Here is a 16,424-nt window from a genome sequence, read left to right as displayed (position 1 = left end):
AGTGGGTGGCTACGCCCACTTCCCTTTGTCCAGTTTCTTGCCAGAGCAGGGGCAGGTAGAACCTGAAATGGTTTGAACTGGTGTATGCACAGAGGAGCCTACTGCTCCCCCCCCCAGTGCAGGACTTCAAAGCACTCTAGGAGTGTACCCTCCCAGCCCCAATACACTAAAACCTGTCTGGGAGGTGGTCACACCTCCCTGTGACAAGATACCTATTGTTGGGCCTCCTCCACTGCGAGTTTCGGTCATCAGCAGGAGGGCAGCCCTGTGTCTGACAGGTGGCATCCGTTTTGTGATGCCAGGGCTCTTCAGGATTCTACCGCGTTTCCACAGTAGGTACATGTCTATCCCTCTAGCAGGGTGGGATCATACTCCCACACCAGTCACTGGTGTGGGGATATGATTCCAAAGCGTTTGACACCAGACACGACATGTGTTTATGCAGCCATTCCAAAGTTAGCATTAACCGCGAGGTTCTAATACACTTAAGAGTATATGGTTTGACCGCGTTCACAAACCGCCCCGGAGAATGGACTCTGAGAGCTGCAGAGGGGCCCTGCTCAGGCAGAGGCACCCCCTCACATGGAAACCAAGCACCCTGCCCTCAGGATTGATAGGGCCTGCCTTATGGGTGACTGATAGGTTTATATGTGTGTGCTGGGAGAGATATAGTGAACCTATATCTCAGTGAGGGGTGCTAGCACCACCTCACCCAGGCTGCAGTAGCAGGCCTGTGGTGTCAGATTTAGTCTGCTTCCCAGGGGTGGCATAATACATGCTTCAGCCCCTGGCAGGCCTGTAAAGTACCTATGCCCTTGGTACCATATACTAGGGACTCATAAAGCACCACAGTATCCAATCACTAGTGCACCTAATATGCACTCCAGGTTGTCTAGAGGGAACAGAGAGGCTGGGGCCCTGATTAGCAGGGTCCCAGCCAGACTATAGCCAGAAACCAGTGTAACAATCAGAAAAAAAAGTGGGGGCAACATAAGAGGCAGATCCTACACTCGCTCTCACCTGTGCCATTTTGACGGAGTGCCCTTAATGTTAAACTTATGAACCCTTGTAACCATAGCCACATCTCATCAGGCACACTATATCAAATAATGGGATTGGAACATTTTAAAGGCAGCCCAGTCCTATTAAAAACTTAAAATAGTGGTGGTAACATGATACTGATGTAGGTTAATTATTTTTTTCCAGAGTTTAAGAAGTCTTTGTGCAGAACCAATGGCTGGCCATCACTGGACAACAGAACTATGAGAAGGAAATTGGCTCAAAGATTTCTAGTGCTAGAATGGTACTAAAGAAATCTCTGATTCTAGACACAAACAACGAAGTTGCTGGTTTTCATTAAGCCTTTTTTTTTTTTATAGTATTCTGGCATTTTCTTCACCTCTTGTACAATGTCTTGGACTTTTTTCTGTTCTATTGTTCAGTATCCTGGCCTCTATGCATCCAAGTGTGCTTTTAGATCAATAAAATTACATGTTGACACATCACTTTTGATGCTTTTTCATTGAACCATTGCCTTCTTCAGTCTTTTGCCACTGGTAACCATGTTAAACAGCTTCAGATAATGCTCTTTACGTTAAAGTAAGGCAACTCCCAGTAAGTCAGGAGTATGGGAGTAGCCCCACAAGTTGTTAAGCTTATTTGAATGCAAAGTGTAACATTGTTGCAGACCACTACTTTTGCATGCATATGGTATTTCTAGAGCACAAAGCTGTCCAAAAGGAACGTTTCTCAGATTTATTTTATACAGTGCGCGTCTTTCACAGTAGAGTTTAAAAAGTAAAGTTTCCAGAGCAGGAAAATATTGATCTGATAATTAGGACCAGATTTATGGAAGTTTTTTGTTTGGTTTATTTAAGTTTTATAATGCAGACTTGATGCAAAGCGAGTTGGTATTTGGTACAACACTCATCCGAAACAGGAAAAGTTTTCAAATTTTGCTAGTCTTAGTATTTTTTGTACTGGAAGGAGACCAATCAAGTACAAAACATAAGCTAGACTCTCGCAGATAACTTTGCACTATAGTGTAAATATGTGTGCATGGCGCTCAACTGCCTGATGGTGCAAGGGAGAGGGGTAGACCTGGCACTTTTCTGCTCTCTTCCCGTTACAGAACGCAGCAAATGTGGGTGCTGCGCTGCACTTAGTGACACTTTTGTAAATCTGGTCCTTACTTTAGAACTCATTGCATTTCAAATAATTCATGGTATTGTATAAAGAAGGCATATTGCATCCAAGTGGCCTGTTTATGACAGGAAGGTACATTGAGGAGGTGGTCCTCAAAGCCACTGCGCGCAACAGTAAGGCCCATCGTTGACCTCATCACCCGTGTTGTCAGCCTGCACCTCTGACCAGCGGCGGTCCCACCTGATAATTTCCATTTTCTCCCATAGTCCTTCTACCATTGTTACCCTGATCGGGGCTCCGATTTAGGATATATTTACCAAGGCGGATTGAGTCTCCCACCTCGCATTTGTTAACTCCACAGTAAGTTGAACACCGCGGGCCCTAGGAAGACTCACCATTGTTCCTACTCATGACTCTCTGTTTACATTCAATTTCTAATTACCCTCTAGATCGGCTTGTAATTATCTGGCCTCTGGCCTTGCAGCGTCCTCCCAGGTAGCATCCACTACATCCCACTCCCTCCTGTGATTCTGACTTTCTCACAGGTCAGTTTTTTAGCTGTTTCACTTATGTGCATAACATGACCTTTAGCCACGACCCTCACAGCGTTGTACAATGTACAGCCATAATCACAAATATATTTTTAGGTCTCGCGAGCCAAAGGCTCGAAGAGACATTTTATATGTGGGATTTTCAAAGTGCTACCCACAGTTTTGCATGGCCTAAACCTTGAGTGCACGATGATCACATGCACGTGCACAGCTGCTCCTCTGCTCATTGCATTCCCCCCTCCCTTCTCACCCAGCCCTTTGATGCTCTGCTCGATTACTTTCACTTTCGCCGCTTTGACCCTTGCATTCCCCCCTCCCTTCTCACCCAGCCCTTTGATGCTCTGCTCGCATCTCCCTCCTCCCTGGGCGTGAAGGGAGACAGAGCCATCCTGCTTGATTAATGGCTTTTTAGGTCACACACAGCTTGAATATGGTCCCTTTCTGTCGTTACTCAGCAGAATTGGATGCAGTAAATGCTGAATCATTCTCTGTACCAACACGAGCAACATCGAGGTGGCGATTACAAGTCACACAGAGCAATATACACTTCTGAGAAACAGATTCACTCACCCTGAAGTAATATTTCTGTTAACTGAAAACGCGCCACATTGCATGAAAGCGTGCCACTCGTATAGTAACGAAAAGTTTCATTAAAGTAACTTTGGCATGACATTTCTTGTTTGGCAACTACATTTTCTGAGGGTTTATCGAGACGTTTTGGTTAAAATGAAGACAAAACACATCTACAATGTGTAATCATAACCGTGCTTTATTTTTATGGAGTCATTTGCATTTGAAGAAATTAGGGAATTGAAAATGATAGAATTTCAAGCAGTGCTTAATTATCCAAATGTTGGTTTCTGGTCGCGATGACGTTATAATCACTGAACCTGCGCTTTACTTTTAACATTAAAAGTAAAGCACGGGTGCCGCGATTATACCAAAAGTAAACAAATAGATGTTATTTGTATTACTTTACTTTTGGTATAATCGCGACACCCGCGCTTTACTTTTAATGTTAAAAGTAAAGCGCGGGTGCCGCGACTGCCTGGCGAGCGCTTGTGTTTGGCTGTGTCCACTGGAGCAGGCTCAAGGCTGCTTTTCATGAGGCATGTGGTTTTGGTGTGCCATGTTCCTGCGAGGCTTTCCAAAACATGCAGGTCAGCTGTTATTATTCTTCGGTATTAAAAGGATTTGAACATTTCTCCTGGGATTGTCTGCATTAATGGGTTCGGAGCTTTCTGCTGACATACTGTGGAACAGTTCATGCCTTTATTTTGTTTACACGCTGTGCATTGTGGTTCTCCATTGCGAACTTCACCCTCCTTTGTTTGCCTGTCAGCAGGCTGTAATGTCCAATTAAAAGCAGATCACTTATTTTACCTGGTCTAGTTTCACGATTCTACCCCAGGCCAGAGTCTCTTCATCAAAGTATGGATCGACAGAGTTCAGAGACAGGAAAAAGAGTCTCAAATGCACAGCGTGATGGCCGGGGAGAAGGGATTGTGATATTTTTCATAATTGTCTGGAAATTAGAAAGAAATATCATTTGAAAACTGCCCTGAACACTCCGCTTCACTCGCACTGTTCAAAACAATAAAAATGCATCGGACAACTACGGCCTAGCAGCAAACACATCCGATTTTTAAAGAGGGTGGTTTGATGTGATAAGACGGACCAAGACGTTCGTCTCTGACCCATGCTCCCGTGATTCCCGTTTCATGTCTCGCTGACCACCATTAATCAACATCAAATGCCACGGCTGAGTGTCTGCGCATCTCCAATGTCTCGCTGCTTCAAAACCAGCGATATCAACTCCGTGCCTGGCAGCCATTTGTTCCCCATTGATTCCTTAATTAGGTGCACGAGCTCGGTCACCCATTAAAGCGGTGCCGCGTCCCAGATATATATATATATATATATATATATATATATAACGTCAACCCCCATGACCCCACCAAAATCCAATCCGCCGCCATTATTTGTGAATTCAATTGTGTGAAAGTTCCGTTCTAGGAATATTCAGGAAATGGGGTCTCAAATTGGAAAGTAGATGTCTATACACATAAGCGGGTTAGTCTAAAACAGCAGTTGACATGAGCATATTTTGGGACAAAGTAGATTTCCAATCTTTTTCGGAAATGCTTTTTTTTCATACTTTAGTACAAATTTCATAGCTATAAATAGAAATCTTATTATTATTCAGCAACTGGTGAGTAAATTAAAAAAACACCGTACGAGTACACCAGAAATGAAAAGTGTAAAAAATACGCATTATGTTTCTATACCTCAGAAAAAAAAAATGCAGCAGCAAGAGTACTTAGGGGAGACTTATCTTGCAGAACAGCTCAGATTTACCTTATTGAATGCAGCAGCAGGAGGTGATGGAACTTTGAATGGAGGTTAAGAGCCCCTTGAAGTGAGGCTCTGTGTTTTCTGTTTAATCCCCACCGACATCTCACACTGCTGCTCATGCCATCAAACACAATATTGTGTTATGAACTTTGTTCAAAGCAGGGAAGTCCCTAGGAAATTATGGCTGCATGGATGATGTATGACTTTGCATACCAATGAACTGAAGCCCTGGCTGTGGCGTGTGGATGGTGCATAAATATGTATGTAAATAAGTAGGTTGTATCAACGCCTTTGAGTGGTGTTTTTTTTTACACGCATTCACGAAAGAGATTAAATTCTGTTCTTTTCCATACCAGTAAGATTCCTTGTTAAACATCACTGTCCACAATTGAGCAACATAGATAGGCCAATCTACTTAACCCTCCAAATGTAACGAGTGCCCGTGAGTCTCCCATCTCTCACAGATATTCACTGGCGTTGGGCTCAATGTGGGTCCGTGAAGGATTATCACCCCCCCAACACATCTCCCACCCCTAAATCCTTGAAGGATATTGGGCTCTCCTTGGCCGCAGGGCCTGCATTATGCCTCTTATCATATAATTGAGAACGTGTCAACAAAAGATCTAGGTTTTTAAATGATGGCTTGAGGCAGACACAGCTATTCTCTGCCAAGTAGGTTAGAAACACAACACACTCCAGAACATGATGATGTTGAGCAATAAAGTGAACAAAACAGTCCTGGTTCAACAAAAGCACCTAAGAAGATTGCAAGATTGCAACAGTTACAAAATGGAGTGACACAGCGGTGCCGATTTGAGCAAGATGTATTTGCATAACATGTACATTAGGACTCTGGCAGGTTTGCATAGTACAATAAAATTATTAACTCCAGTAAGTCAGTTCTTATAAATGCATATCACTCAATCATTGGTTAAACAGCTAAAAAATCCTTCAAGCAACACGTAAAATAAAACCGGTTCTACCTTTTTCAAACTAAGTTAGTGTAAAATTAAAAAAGCACGTTAAACCAAACCATGGCACCAGACATTTTTTTTTTAAAAACGGTGCGTTTAAAATGCAATTATTCGCCTGGGTAACATCTACAGTCCTACCTTCTGGTTATGCGCATCACGGACAGCTGAATGAGCTTCCCCCTTTTAACAATACAGAAACAAGCATTTGCAATGCAACAGGTCTCGCATTTGCGAGAGTTTGAGCTATTGGCATTATAAATGACAATGCCTTTTATTTATGTTGTTTTTCAAAATGGCTAAAAAATGCATTGTCATTTACAATGCCAATAGCTTAAACTCTCGCAAATGCGAGACCTATTGCATTGCAAATGCTTGTTTCTAATTGCCATTGATCCACAATGCCTTCAAACCCGTGCGACATAGTGACACTTAGCTCCTTGTTTTTTCACCCTTATCAGAGGTAGTTCAGCACTTCACATTGGAAATTTTCGACGTGTACTTATTTTGAAACCATCAAACTTCTCCCCCTTTTCTTCCCCCATCCCCCTTTTTTCCCACTTTCTTTCTTCCCTCCCATCCTTTTTTTTTCTTCTCTATGTATAGGCTATCACTCGGGCATTATACTTTATATCCTGATTTTTATTTTTATTTCATTTATTTAATGCGATTTTGTATAGCACGAACATTACCCGAAGGGGTCAGAGCACTTTACAAAAGAACCAGTTGCGTTACATAAGGACTTTGGATTACATGTGTTACATAAGGGATATAAACAGCAAAAAAGTGCAAATGTACAAGTGGAGCGAAAGGAGGGAAAAATTGCAAATGTGCAAGTTGTAAAGTCACTCAAGGAAGAGTTACAAACAGAAAAGCTCTATAATCACATAGAAATGCTAGTAAGTACAAAGGTCTACTACATGTACTAGTGGTTGGAGATATATATATATATATATATATATTTGCAAATTCACTCAGGATTACATTTTAACAGCGATTAGGCTTGAACAATTATATATTACATATTTACAGAGCAGGAACTTCTTGCCATCGTTCAGCCAGGTGTTCAGGGGGCAGGGGAAGGAAGAGGGGGGAAGAACATAAAGAATGGGAAAGGAAGGCAGATAAGGACAGGAAAGTGAGAGTGAAACTAAACTGGAGAGGGACCAGAGATATTAAAAAGATCGACAACGAGGAGTAGGTCCATGGCCCCGGAGAGACGATAGAAAGGTCGCCCGGCTGGGACAGAGGGAGAGGTCAAAGATCACTAAGATGGCGGATCAGGGACAGGGGAGTCAAGGAAGAAAGTCACAAAATGATGATGATCCCCCCCCCCTTCTAGTGGGGATCGAAACTCAACCGTTGCTTCTTGAGTCCAAACTGTCTTACCTGATTTTTTTTTTTGTGGCGCAAAAGATGCCTTTTTAATTGTGACTGTCTGTTATTTGCATTTCTTCACAATGTCACCTTGTGCATTTATTGCCTGAGGTCTGGAATTCTCCTGACTTCCATCTTTGACCCACGGAATTCTGTATATAATTGTGTTTTTGGTCTTCAATTGTTTTATAGTCATTAAATGTACAGTATCTCCACTAGGGAGAACATTATTACAGGGGTCACTATAGCTCTGTGTCCTATTGTTCATATACCCTTCCTGGAGGGACCAATGTTGCTTATAATGTTGAGTTATAACTATGGCTTTGGGGTAGAATCTGAACAGTTTTTCTTCCTCATATATTATGATTCTTTCAGACTCCTAGAACATATGTGACAGGCCGCTGAAATATTTCAGATAGAAATATGATGAATCCCTGATAAAAAAAGAAGCCACAATCAAACTCTTTCATTTATGGTTCACCGTTGCATGGATGTGCATCAAATCAATTATATTATATAACTCTGATATTTGAAAAAGTCGTACTTCTTTGAGGGTTTCCAACAGGCGCATACAGTCACCAAAGTAACAAGAAGAAAAATGCCTCCTGTCGAGAGGATTATGTAGAGGGAGCTCCTTCCTGAAAACGGAGAGAAAAAAATAAGTTTAAAGCTCACTATCACATAGAGAGAATCTTAATACAGTTGTTTGTTAAAATCAAAGAGAAACTGTTACGTAACAAATGTTCTTACATATTACGAACACTTTTCCTTAGAAAAGTGTGAAATTGAGGTACTTCTCTCTGTTATAAGTATTTATTTTGTTCTGATTCTTCTAATAATTAACTTAAATTTTAGAGTACAGTATTATGAAGCAGTGTTCTTAGAACCACTTGCAGATTTAATTCTAGTCACGTGAAACGCACCCCGATGGCTGTCAAAGCCCAGGAGGGTCATTTACCCCCTCCCCACTTCTAGTGTACACCCATGCGAGTGCCCTGATCTGTCTACATAAGTAACAGTATACGAGCACCTCTGGCATGGTAGGGCATGAGGGTCTATGAGGCTCTACAACTGTTTCCGGTTTCTGCTAACAAGCCAGCTGTTTGGACTAGATATTAGAGAAATGGCTTAGTTCTGCAAAAGAAATTTGGCACCATTCTTAGGAAGCATTTCTCAGTGCCTGGATACCCTCACATGTGATTAGTTGCACTGTACAAGTTCACATAACAATTTGCACCTACCATGGTTTAAGGAAACTGATAAACGAAGCAACTGGATAACAATATAGGGTCCTGTCTTGATACCACTTCCATTACTACCTAATGTATATGGTGAACTATATCAGGTCGTGCGTCTCCACACCATGTTACAGGTGTACCATCTTTCCGTTATTCAAAACATTAGTTAAACAAGAGTTGAGTGCAAACAGTCAAGATGCAGGTAGCAACCGCAACAAATATGCAGTTTAAACATTATTATAGGTGACTAGTACTAAAAAACACCAGTCAAACTAGGTATTGGAGATATATTTTATTCTTGTGATGTCTGCAGTCTGGTTATATGTTCATAGGTGGATTAGTATAAGAAATTGGATTATTATTTTTAGTGGGTGAACCATCAAAGACTAAATTAAACTGAAGTCAGCACTCTGGTAGCTATGTAGGGTGACTAGATTGTCAACATCATAAACCGGGACATTCCACTGACACAGAAGTAAGACTATAATCAATAAAATGTTTCACCCTTTACTACAATAGCACAAAGACATTGTTATATACATATGACATTTATACTTACTCCAATAGCCATTGCACAGACATACACCAGCCTTTTTGTGGTAAGCACAGAGAAAATTAAATACATTCAGTCTGCGGGAGCAGATATGGAGGACCCTCCTTCCCCCACATTGCCGCCAAGTCCTGGAACGCCTGTCCACACCACATTAAGACCTCCCCACGTCTCCCCGCTAGAGTTCCCAAGAAACTGAAGACCTGACTATTTAACTATAGGCTCGATCCTGGGTACCCCTCAGGTGATAAGTGCACTGTACAATCACTCACAACTTACCATAACATAACAGCGCACTGTAAACATTATCACAACATGAGGTCGGATGTATAAGCACCATTTCAAGTGTAAAGTGCTGGCCTCTAAACTCTTCTCAAAACTGGAAATGTATTTGATTTGGAAAAAAGTGTTGAGCCACTGAGGCATATGTCCAAAACCCAGTACTGTCCAATACCAGACATCTGTCCAGCCATGGCACAGAACAAACATGCCTAATTCAGGGCAATGTGTATTTATGCAGTACCAAAATCGTTATAGAGTCAAAATGCAAAACAGTAACAATTGCAAACTGAATTAGAAAAGCAGAGTAACATGTTATAATCCGAATGACGCCAAAATGACACCAATCAAGAAGGGGAACCGGAGACTTGGATTTTTAAAGTTTTAAGTAAGAATTCCGACAAGAAACAAAGTGACAGAACTGTCTGCGAGGAAGGACTGTGAAGCTGTGATGGGAATCATCGGAAATGGACATCACATCGACTCCGGAGCAGCAATGCGGCTGATTGGCTGAGCTTGCTCCATCTCCACTGCCACGCCGCTACATGCGGCATCTTTGGCATGTCATTATTTCCAATAGATGGGGAGAAAACCAAGGCTACATTTTCGGGCGGCATGACAAAAGTGAGGATTTCGCTGCCCTCACTGCCTTTACTTCTATTACTGCTCTCACTGCCTGTAACGCCCCTGCTGCTGCTTACATTTTGTGCAGGAAGGCGAAGGGTGGGCACAAAACTGTTTTTGCAATTTCAAGGACTCACTGCTGGAAAGGTCAGGAGAGTAGGTGAGTTCACGGGACCTCTCGTGAAGCACCCACTAGTGCCCACCAAGGTTTCCCATCGTTGGGTAAGTGCAGCCATTTGGTTCGCAGTCTGGGGTCACTGGCGAGGGGCCAGAAATCAGGGCCAGAAGTTGCTTTCATTATTACTAGCCATCCTTAGAGGGAAAATGTCCCCAGTTATACAGCACCCTGCACCAAAGGAGAAACCTATTAAAATGCATAATTTCCCCCCCCCCCCCAAAAGTGGAATTAGGGTGTGCAAAGAAGGGAGGAAAAAGGGGAAAGAGAGAGGGGAAGAAAGAAAAGAAAAATGTGCAGTCATTCGAAACCATCACGTGCAGTAACCCACCTGGCTGCATCAATTTCGACTCTGAGAGTAAAAACATGTGTGACAAGTACGCGCCAATCATACAGCCTTGTCTTGTAAAGAGTGTTCAATGTCCAGTAACACTGATGAACACCTGCACTTGCACTTCTTCTTGAGTTGTCTTCAAGGACAGGATCATAGCGATTCTTAAGGGGAAGATCATGAGACTGAAGACACCCTTGAGGATAGCTGTACAGATTTCAAGAAAATCCCGCATAGATCCTACAGGAGAGGGAGGAGCAGGAGCCCAGCACTGCAAAGTTAAAGGGAATTATGGACTTCCCTCTGTTCGCGAAGGTGAAACTGGTCCGTACACTGGTGGGAATTCTGCCACTAAGCTGCCAGAGAAATCAGATACAAGATAGCCAGGGAAGTTACAATCTCCTCGGGCAGCTATCCCGTTCTCTCTGGAGTCTGCACCCATCATTTTGGAACAACTATTGGTACAGACACTCGCCATATCCCCGATAGGAAAAATTTAGCAAACTACCCAACGGAGCAAGGTGCAGAATGAATCCGGTTCGAACTTGACACAAGAGGATATGCTCTCTGAGGGACCACCACTTATGATGCAGTGAGACGTTAAATCAATGCTTAATATCATCTTGGAAGAAATGAGGGATTTCAAAGCCTCACAAACAATGGAGATCGCAGCTCTACACCTTAGACTCTCAAAAATAGAGGAGACTGTTGCTCAAATTCCGGAGAGGCTCAAAGGGGAGGAGGATCAGATTTCTCAGTTCGAGGATCAAGTGACAATCATGCAATAGAAAGTCGCAATATTTCAGAAGCAAAATTCCTCAATAGTCTAAGTTGGAGGAGTTGTAAAACCACTTGCGCTGCTCAAATCTCTGGATTGTGGGAGTCCCAGAATGTTTGGATGGACAGCAAACACTCAAATGGGTCGATACCTTCATTAAGATGCATGATTTCATAGAACATTGTGGGGATCTCACATTGACAAGAGCTCACTGCTTCCCAGCTCAACAGCCTCCAAATCAGAAATTCCTGTGAACGATTTTTAACTTTGAAGACGTCTGCATGAAAGAACAAGTACTATCTAAAGCTATTAAACTACGGCAGTTAATTTTGTCAGAGGTGCCTCTCTGCGGTATCTTTCCCGATATGTCAACATCAGCTGCCAAACGGAGGAAGGAATTTGTAAAAATGCTGTATCTTTTTGAAGTGCCGGGTGACCAGGCAATGATTGCAAATTGGAGGTGTTTGAAAAAGGGCAATTCACTTATTCTGCAATGTATCTGAGGCCCAGGAACTTCTTCAGTAGATTACTAATAAGTCATAATTGAGCGATATAGCCCTACAATATGTATTTTCTCTATTTAGCTCCTAAGCGCTGGGATTAGGTTGGGGTTTCTTTTTGATGGCTTTACATAATTAGGATTTGGGTCTCTTTTCTCTCTCATCTTTTTCTGCTTTTGTTTCCTCACCTTTTCTCTTTCCACATTTCCTGGCTGGCCTGGAGGAGGAAGGCCAAAAGATCTTCACACAAGGTCACTGTGCCAGTCTTAATGGGGGGGGGGGGCTAAGTATGTCAGGTAGGAGTGGGAATGCAAACCACTCACCGCTGCTTTGCGGGGAAAGGAAGGTGGAGGAAGGGCAGGGTAGGGGCAACCGTAAGTGCAACGGTGGAGGCATGGGGTAAAAGGTTTGATTAAAAAGAGATTCAATGATGTAAATGTTCAGATGTCCGAATCTCCATTTAAGTTTTGTTAATGAGCACACTACGTTTTATTGAATGGGGGGTATTAATACTGTGCTGAATGCTATATTATCCAGCAAAGTGTTGGGGGCCTGCTCAGTATGTACACTCGAGGCATAGAGTGTAGGAAAGTAGTATCTGCTTCTTATGGTTACCCCCTCTTTTTTGCTAAGCCTAACTGTTTTTGGACTAGTCTGACTGGGATCCTCCTATCCAGGACCCCAGTCTATCTGCTTTCTCTCTTAAATTGCTATATATGTACTTTAGGAACACTCCAGATTGGATACTGGGGTACCCTTATCAGTCCCTAGTATATGTTACACCATTTACCCAGGGCATAGGTACCCCAGAGACCTTACATGGGCTGAAGCATGTATTATGCCACCTATTGGATACCATTCAAAATGACACAACAGGCCTCCTACAGCAGCCGGTGTAAGCAGGTGCTTGCACCACTTACTTAGATATAGGTTCACTATATCTATCTAAATCCCTACACTTAAAAACCTATCAGTCACCCCTATGGCAGGCCTTATCAATCCTAAAGGCAGGGGCTGGGTTTTACGTAATAGGGTGCCCCTGCATGAGCAGAGCCCCTCTGCAGCCTTTGGAGACCTTTCTCCGGGGTTGTCTGTGATGCAGCCAGACATAGGTCTATGTGCATTAAAACCTCGCGGTAAATGCGAATTATAAAACTGCTGCTTAGAAACATGTCGCGTTTGGTGTCAAACACCTTGGAATCATACCTCCACATCAGTAACTGGTGTGGGAGGTATGATTCCACCCTTCCAAAGGGGACATGTGTTGGTCACTGGTCTACCCGGTACCAGCTTTCTCGACCCGGGCAGCACAAAATGGATGCTGCCAGCCACAGACCTGATTCTGCTCTCCTGCTACTGTGCCAAGCTCGAGCAGAGGAAGGCATGACAATAGGCATCCTCTCACAGGGGCTGGGTGGGTGCCCTCTGAGAGTGCCAGAAAGTCTGCACTGGGGGCACATTTGGTGTCCCTGTGCATAGTCCAGCTCAAACCAGTTCTGGGATCCATTGGCTCCTGCTCTGGCATGAAACTGGACAAAGGACATGGGTGTAGACGCCCCTCTGTCCTGTCCCTCCCCTAGGAGGGTCCCCTGAATTTGTCCAACCCTTTCCCGTGGGTATAAAATGGGATACGTTGCTACAAGACTTTGAATTTTATCTGGACCAGTTTCTGCTAAGAAGAAATCGAGTAATTTGACTGCCTGCACGACTCTGGACGACTGAAGAATCTCCCTTGGAGTAAAGGAGTTAGTCACCTGCAGAAGCAGGCACCTAAGCGCATCTAACTGTTTTTCTTCTCCCAAGCTCCTGAGGACTCTGAAGATTTTAGCAACACAGGAGGTGAGATTCCAAAGGTCTCTGAGGTTGATCTGACCTCTCAGCGATTCTGAGACCAGTATCCCTCGTGGGGGCCATGTAACCCGAACGCCTGTGCACCGCATACATTTGCAAATGCATATGCTTGTTGGCGATTCCTGGGCCTGTGCATTGGATTTCGAGTAGCCCTGATCCTGAGTAGTATTTGCACCGAAGAAATCCAGCCTCCTTGCACGGAGTGCTCCGTGGGCTGGTACTTTGCAATCTTTCTTAAGGTCTCCTCGTGACTCCTGGTCCGTTGGCCTGGTTGCTCCAGATGTGCCCTGACTCCCCATTGCTTGAGAGTCCCCTGGACCTTGCTGGTTTACACTGTAACCTGTTTTCTCCGCCCACGTGGGTTGCATTTGCCAAGTCATGTTGGTGCTACAGTTGGACGCCACCGCTCAGCACTCGACATCCTTTGTGGGACAGCTCACCTCCAGATCCTGATTGTCATTGATGTCTCCTGGTCCCCGTGGCTGCAGAGTCAAGCATCTCTTCTTCCCAACTGAAGCACCCGACATTGGTGGGAATTCAACTACTGAGCCCCTGGTCACCTGAAGTGACCCAGACTCTGTCCCCTCTGCTTACGGGTTCTTCTCACCTAGAATCCAGGCTTGGATTCCACCGGACACTTCGCTTTCCCGGCAGCAGTACTTCTTTGCAGCTCTCCATTTGAAACGACGAAGCTTTCCAGCACCACTTGACCCCCTAAGCACCCAGCTCCTCTGGGATAGGTAACACAGGTACCTAGGTACTCACTGGTGGGTTGGCGCTAGAACCTCTTATGTTCCAAAGGGTTTGCTTGAAGTCCTCATAGTGTCCTTAAACTATAACTTTGCAACCGCGACTTTCCCATAGAGTTGTACAAAGCACACAGTCGTATTTCCACACTGCACCTGTCCTCAGTGGGCTCCCTGTGTCACTACCTTGGGTGGTTCCTTGGGGTCCCAGTGATTCTACATGCTCTATGCACTGGGTCTATTCAAGTTGTGATTGTTCTACCATTCTTTTTTTTTTTTTTGTATATAGTTCGGTCCCACCCCGGAGCCCGTGGTGTATTGTGCAACTTACGAATGTTCTATTGATTCAGTATTGTGTGCTTTATGTTCTAATCTCGGGTAGAGATTAGTAGACCATCTTATAGTAATAAATACATATTTTTATGTAACTATTATATGGTTCTCCTTTCATTTAGTCATTCAGGAGGTGATATTCTGGTAAAACAAGCTGCTTTACATTCCTTCAAGATTAAGCCTGAAGGTTGCTCTCCACAGATACCACTAGGATAGCTTTCTAAAGGGTATATTTGACCTTATACATCATAAGGGTCATGTGGACTGGTACAGGGTGCCCACTTTAATTAGTGGACAGCATATACCAGGCCACCTTCTCACATGGAGTTGTTATATGGCTTAATTAATTTGGATTCTGTTCTATACGGGGAACCTCTATTGGCCAAGCAATATATAGCGTCAGTCTTTATTTGGAAAATAAATATGATAAGGCGATAATGAATAATATTTTGAAGGTAGTTTAGCTCAACGGTAATGGCTTCAGTAACCAAATGAAATTGTGGGCTATTGAAGCTTGGATTAAAACAAAGTCCATCAGTGGTCTTAATCCAGGAGACTCATATTCCGGCAGGGTAGTTATCAGAATTCTCCATGTTTAGAACCTGGGCAGCATACAGTGTGGGGTTAAGATGCCTCACGTTTGTTTATATTTATGTCCCAGTTGAAGATAATGCTGAGCTTTATTAAGAGCTATTCCAATCACTATTACAAATTCCTGGTAATGCAATCATTGGGTGGGATTCTAACTTTCTGCAAAACCCAAAAGATTGACTCCTCCGCTAAATTGAAAACGTAATTGAAAACTTTAAAGTTATTCAAAATTATTGTCTAACCTTGACTAGTTGATCCCTGGAGGGAGGCCTTTCCTACAAATATTGTGTACCTGCTTTTCATGCAGATTTCGTACTTCCTCCGGTATAGATTTCTTTATATTATCTAAGACTTTGGTGTTTAACAACCAATGAATCCTACCTAAATGATTCTCTGATCACACAGTGATCATTCTTGCGTTTGAGATAGGGAAAGATCTAGTACATCCTAGGCGTTGGGTTCTAAATAAACAGTACTTACAGGAAAAAAAAGTAGGTGCAATTTTGCAAAACCGAGATAGGAATTTTTGGCAATAAACCATGGGGTTGCTCCCTCAAACATTGTATGGGACACTTTAAAGGCATATATTTGGTGGTTGGGGAATAGGAAAGGATGTGGAAAATGTCAAAAAAGACAAAGTACGATAGCAAACCTTGGAAAGAAACGTGCAGAAGTACTAAAAGTTTTTTAAGAAGTTCATTTCTACTTAACCAAAGAAAACTTGACATGGCTAAACAGGTGGTAAGTGAGGCATATTATATAAAATGTTAAACTTTAAATCGCACCTATACACAAAAGGAATATGAGGAAAGTAATTTCACAAGGAGGTTCCTGGCCTGACCGGCTGGGAACAAGCTGCAAATATCGGATTGTAGCGCTGAAATGCCCTGTCACCGGCATGCGGAGTAAGGATTCGGTAAGGGTCAGTAAAATTATGTTAAAACACTATTGACAAATTTATGGACAAAAACAATCAATAATGAGTCCCTTGAGAAATTCGTTCTGGAACAGAATATCCTGGTGCTATCT

General features: G+C 43.1%; 1 protein-coding gene across 4 annotated transcripts in view; it reads right to left on the bottom strand.

Moving 5' to 3' along the window:
- Positions 1 to 16,424, bottom strand: part of HEPACAM (hepatic and glial cell adhesion molecule) — a 1,886,975-nt gene that overhangs the window by 839,588 nt on the left and 1,030,963 nt on the right. For all 4 annotated transcript variants that reach the window (XM_085646093.1, XM_085646094.1, XM_085646095.1 and 1 more), the window contains one exon: positions 7,944 to 8,037. In XM_085646093.1, the coding sequence (XP_085502219.1) occupies positions 7,944 to 8,037 (94 nt within the window). The remainder of the gene's footprint in view (positions 1 to 7,943; positions 8,038 to 16,424) is intronic.

The sequence above is a fragment of the Triturus cristatus genome, chromosome 3_1 (assembly GCF_964204655.1).
Source record: "Triturus cristatus chromosome 3_1, aTriCri1.1, whole genome shotgun sequence".
NCBI classification, from domain to species: Eukaryota; Metazoa; Chordata; class Amphibia; order Caudata; family Salamandridae; genus Triturus; species Triturus cristatus.
Note: the sequence above shows the minus strand (reverse complement) of the source record. Positions and strands in the feature narration are given on the sequence as shown.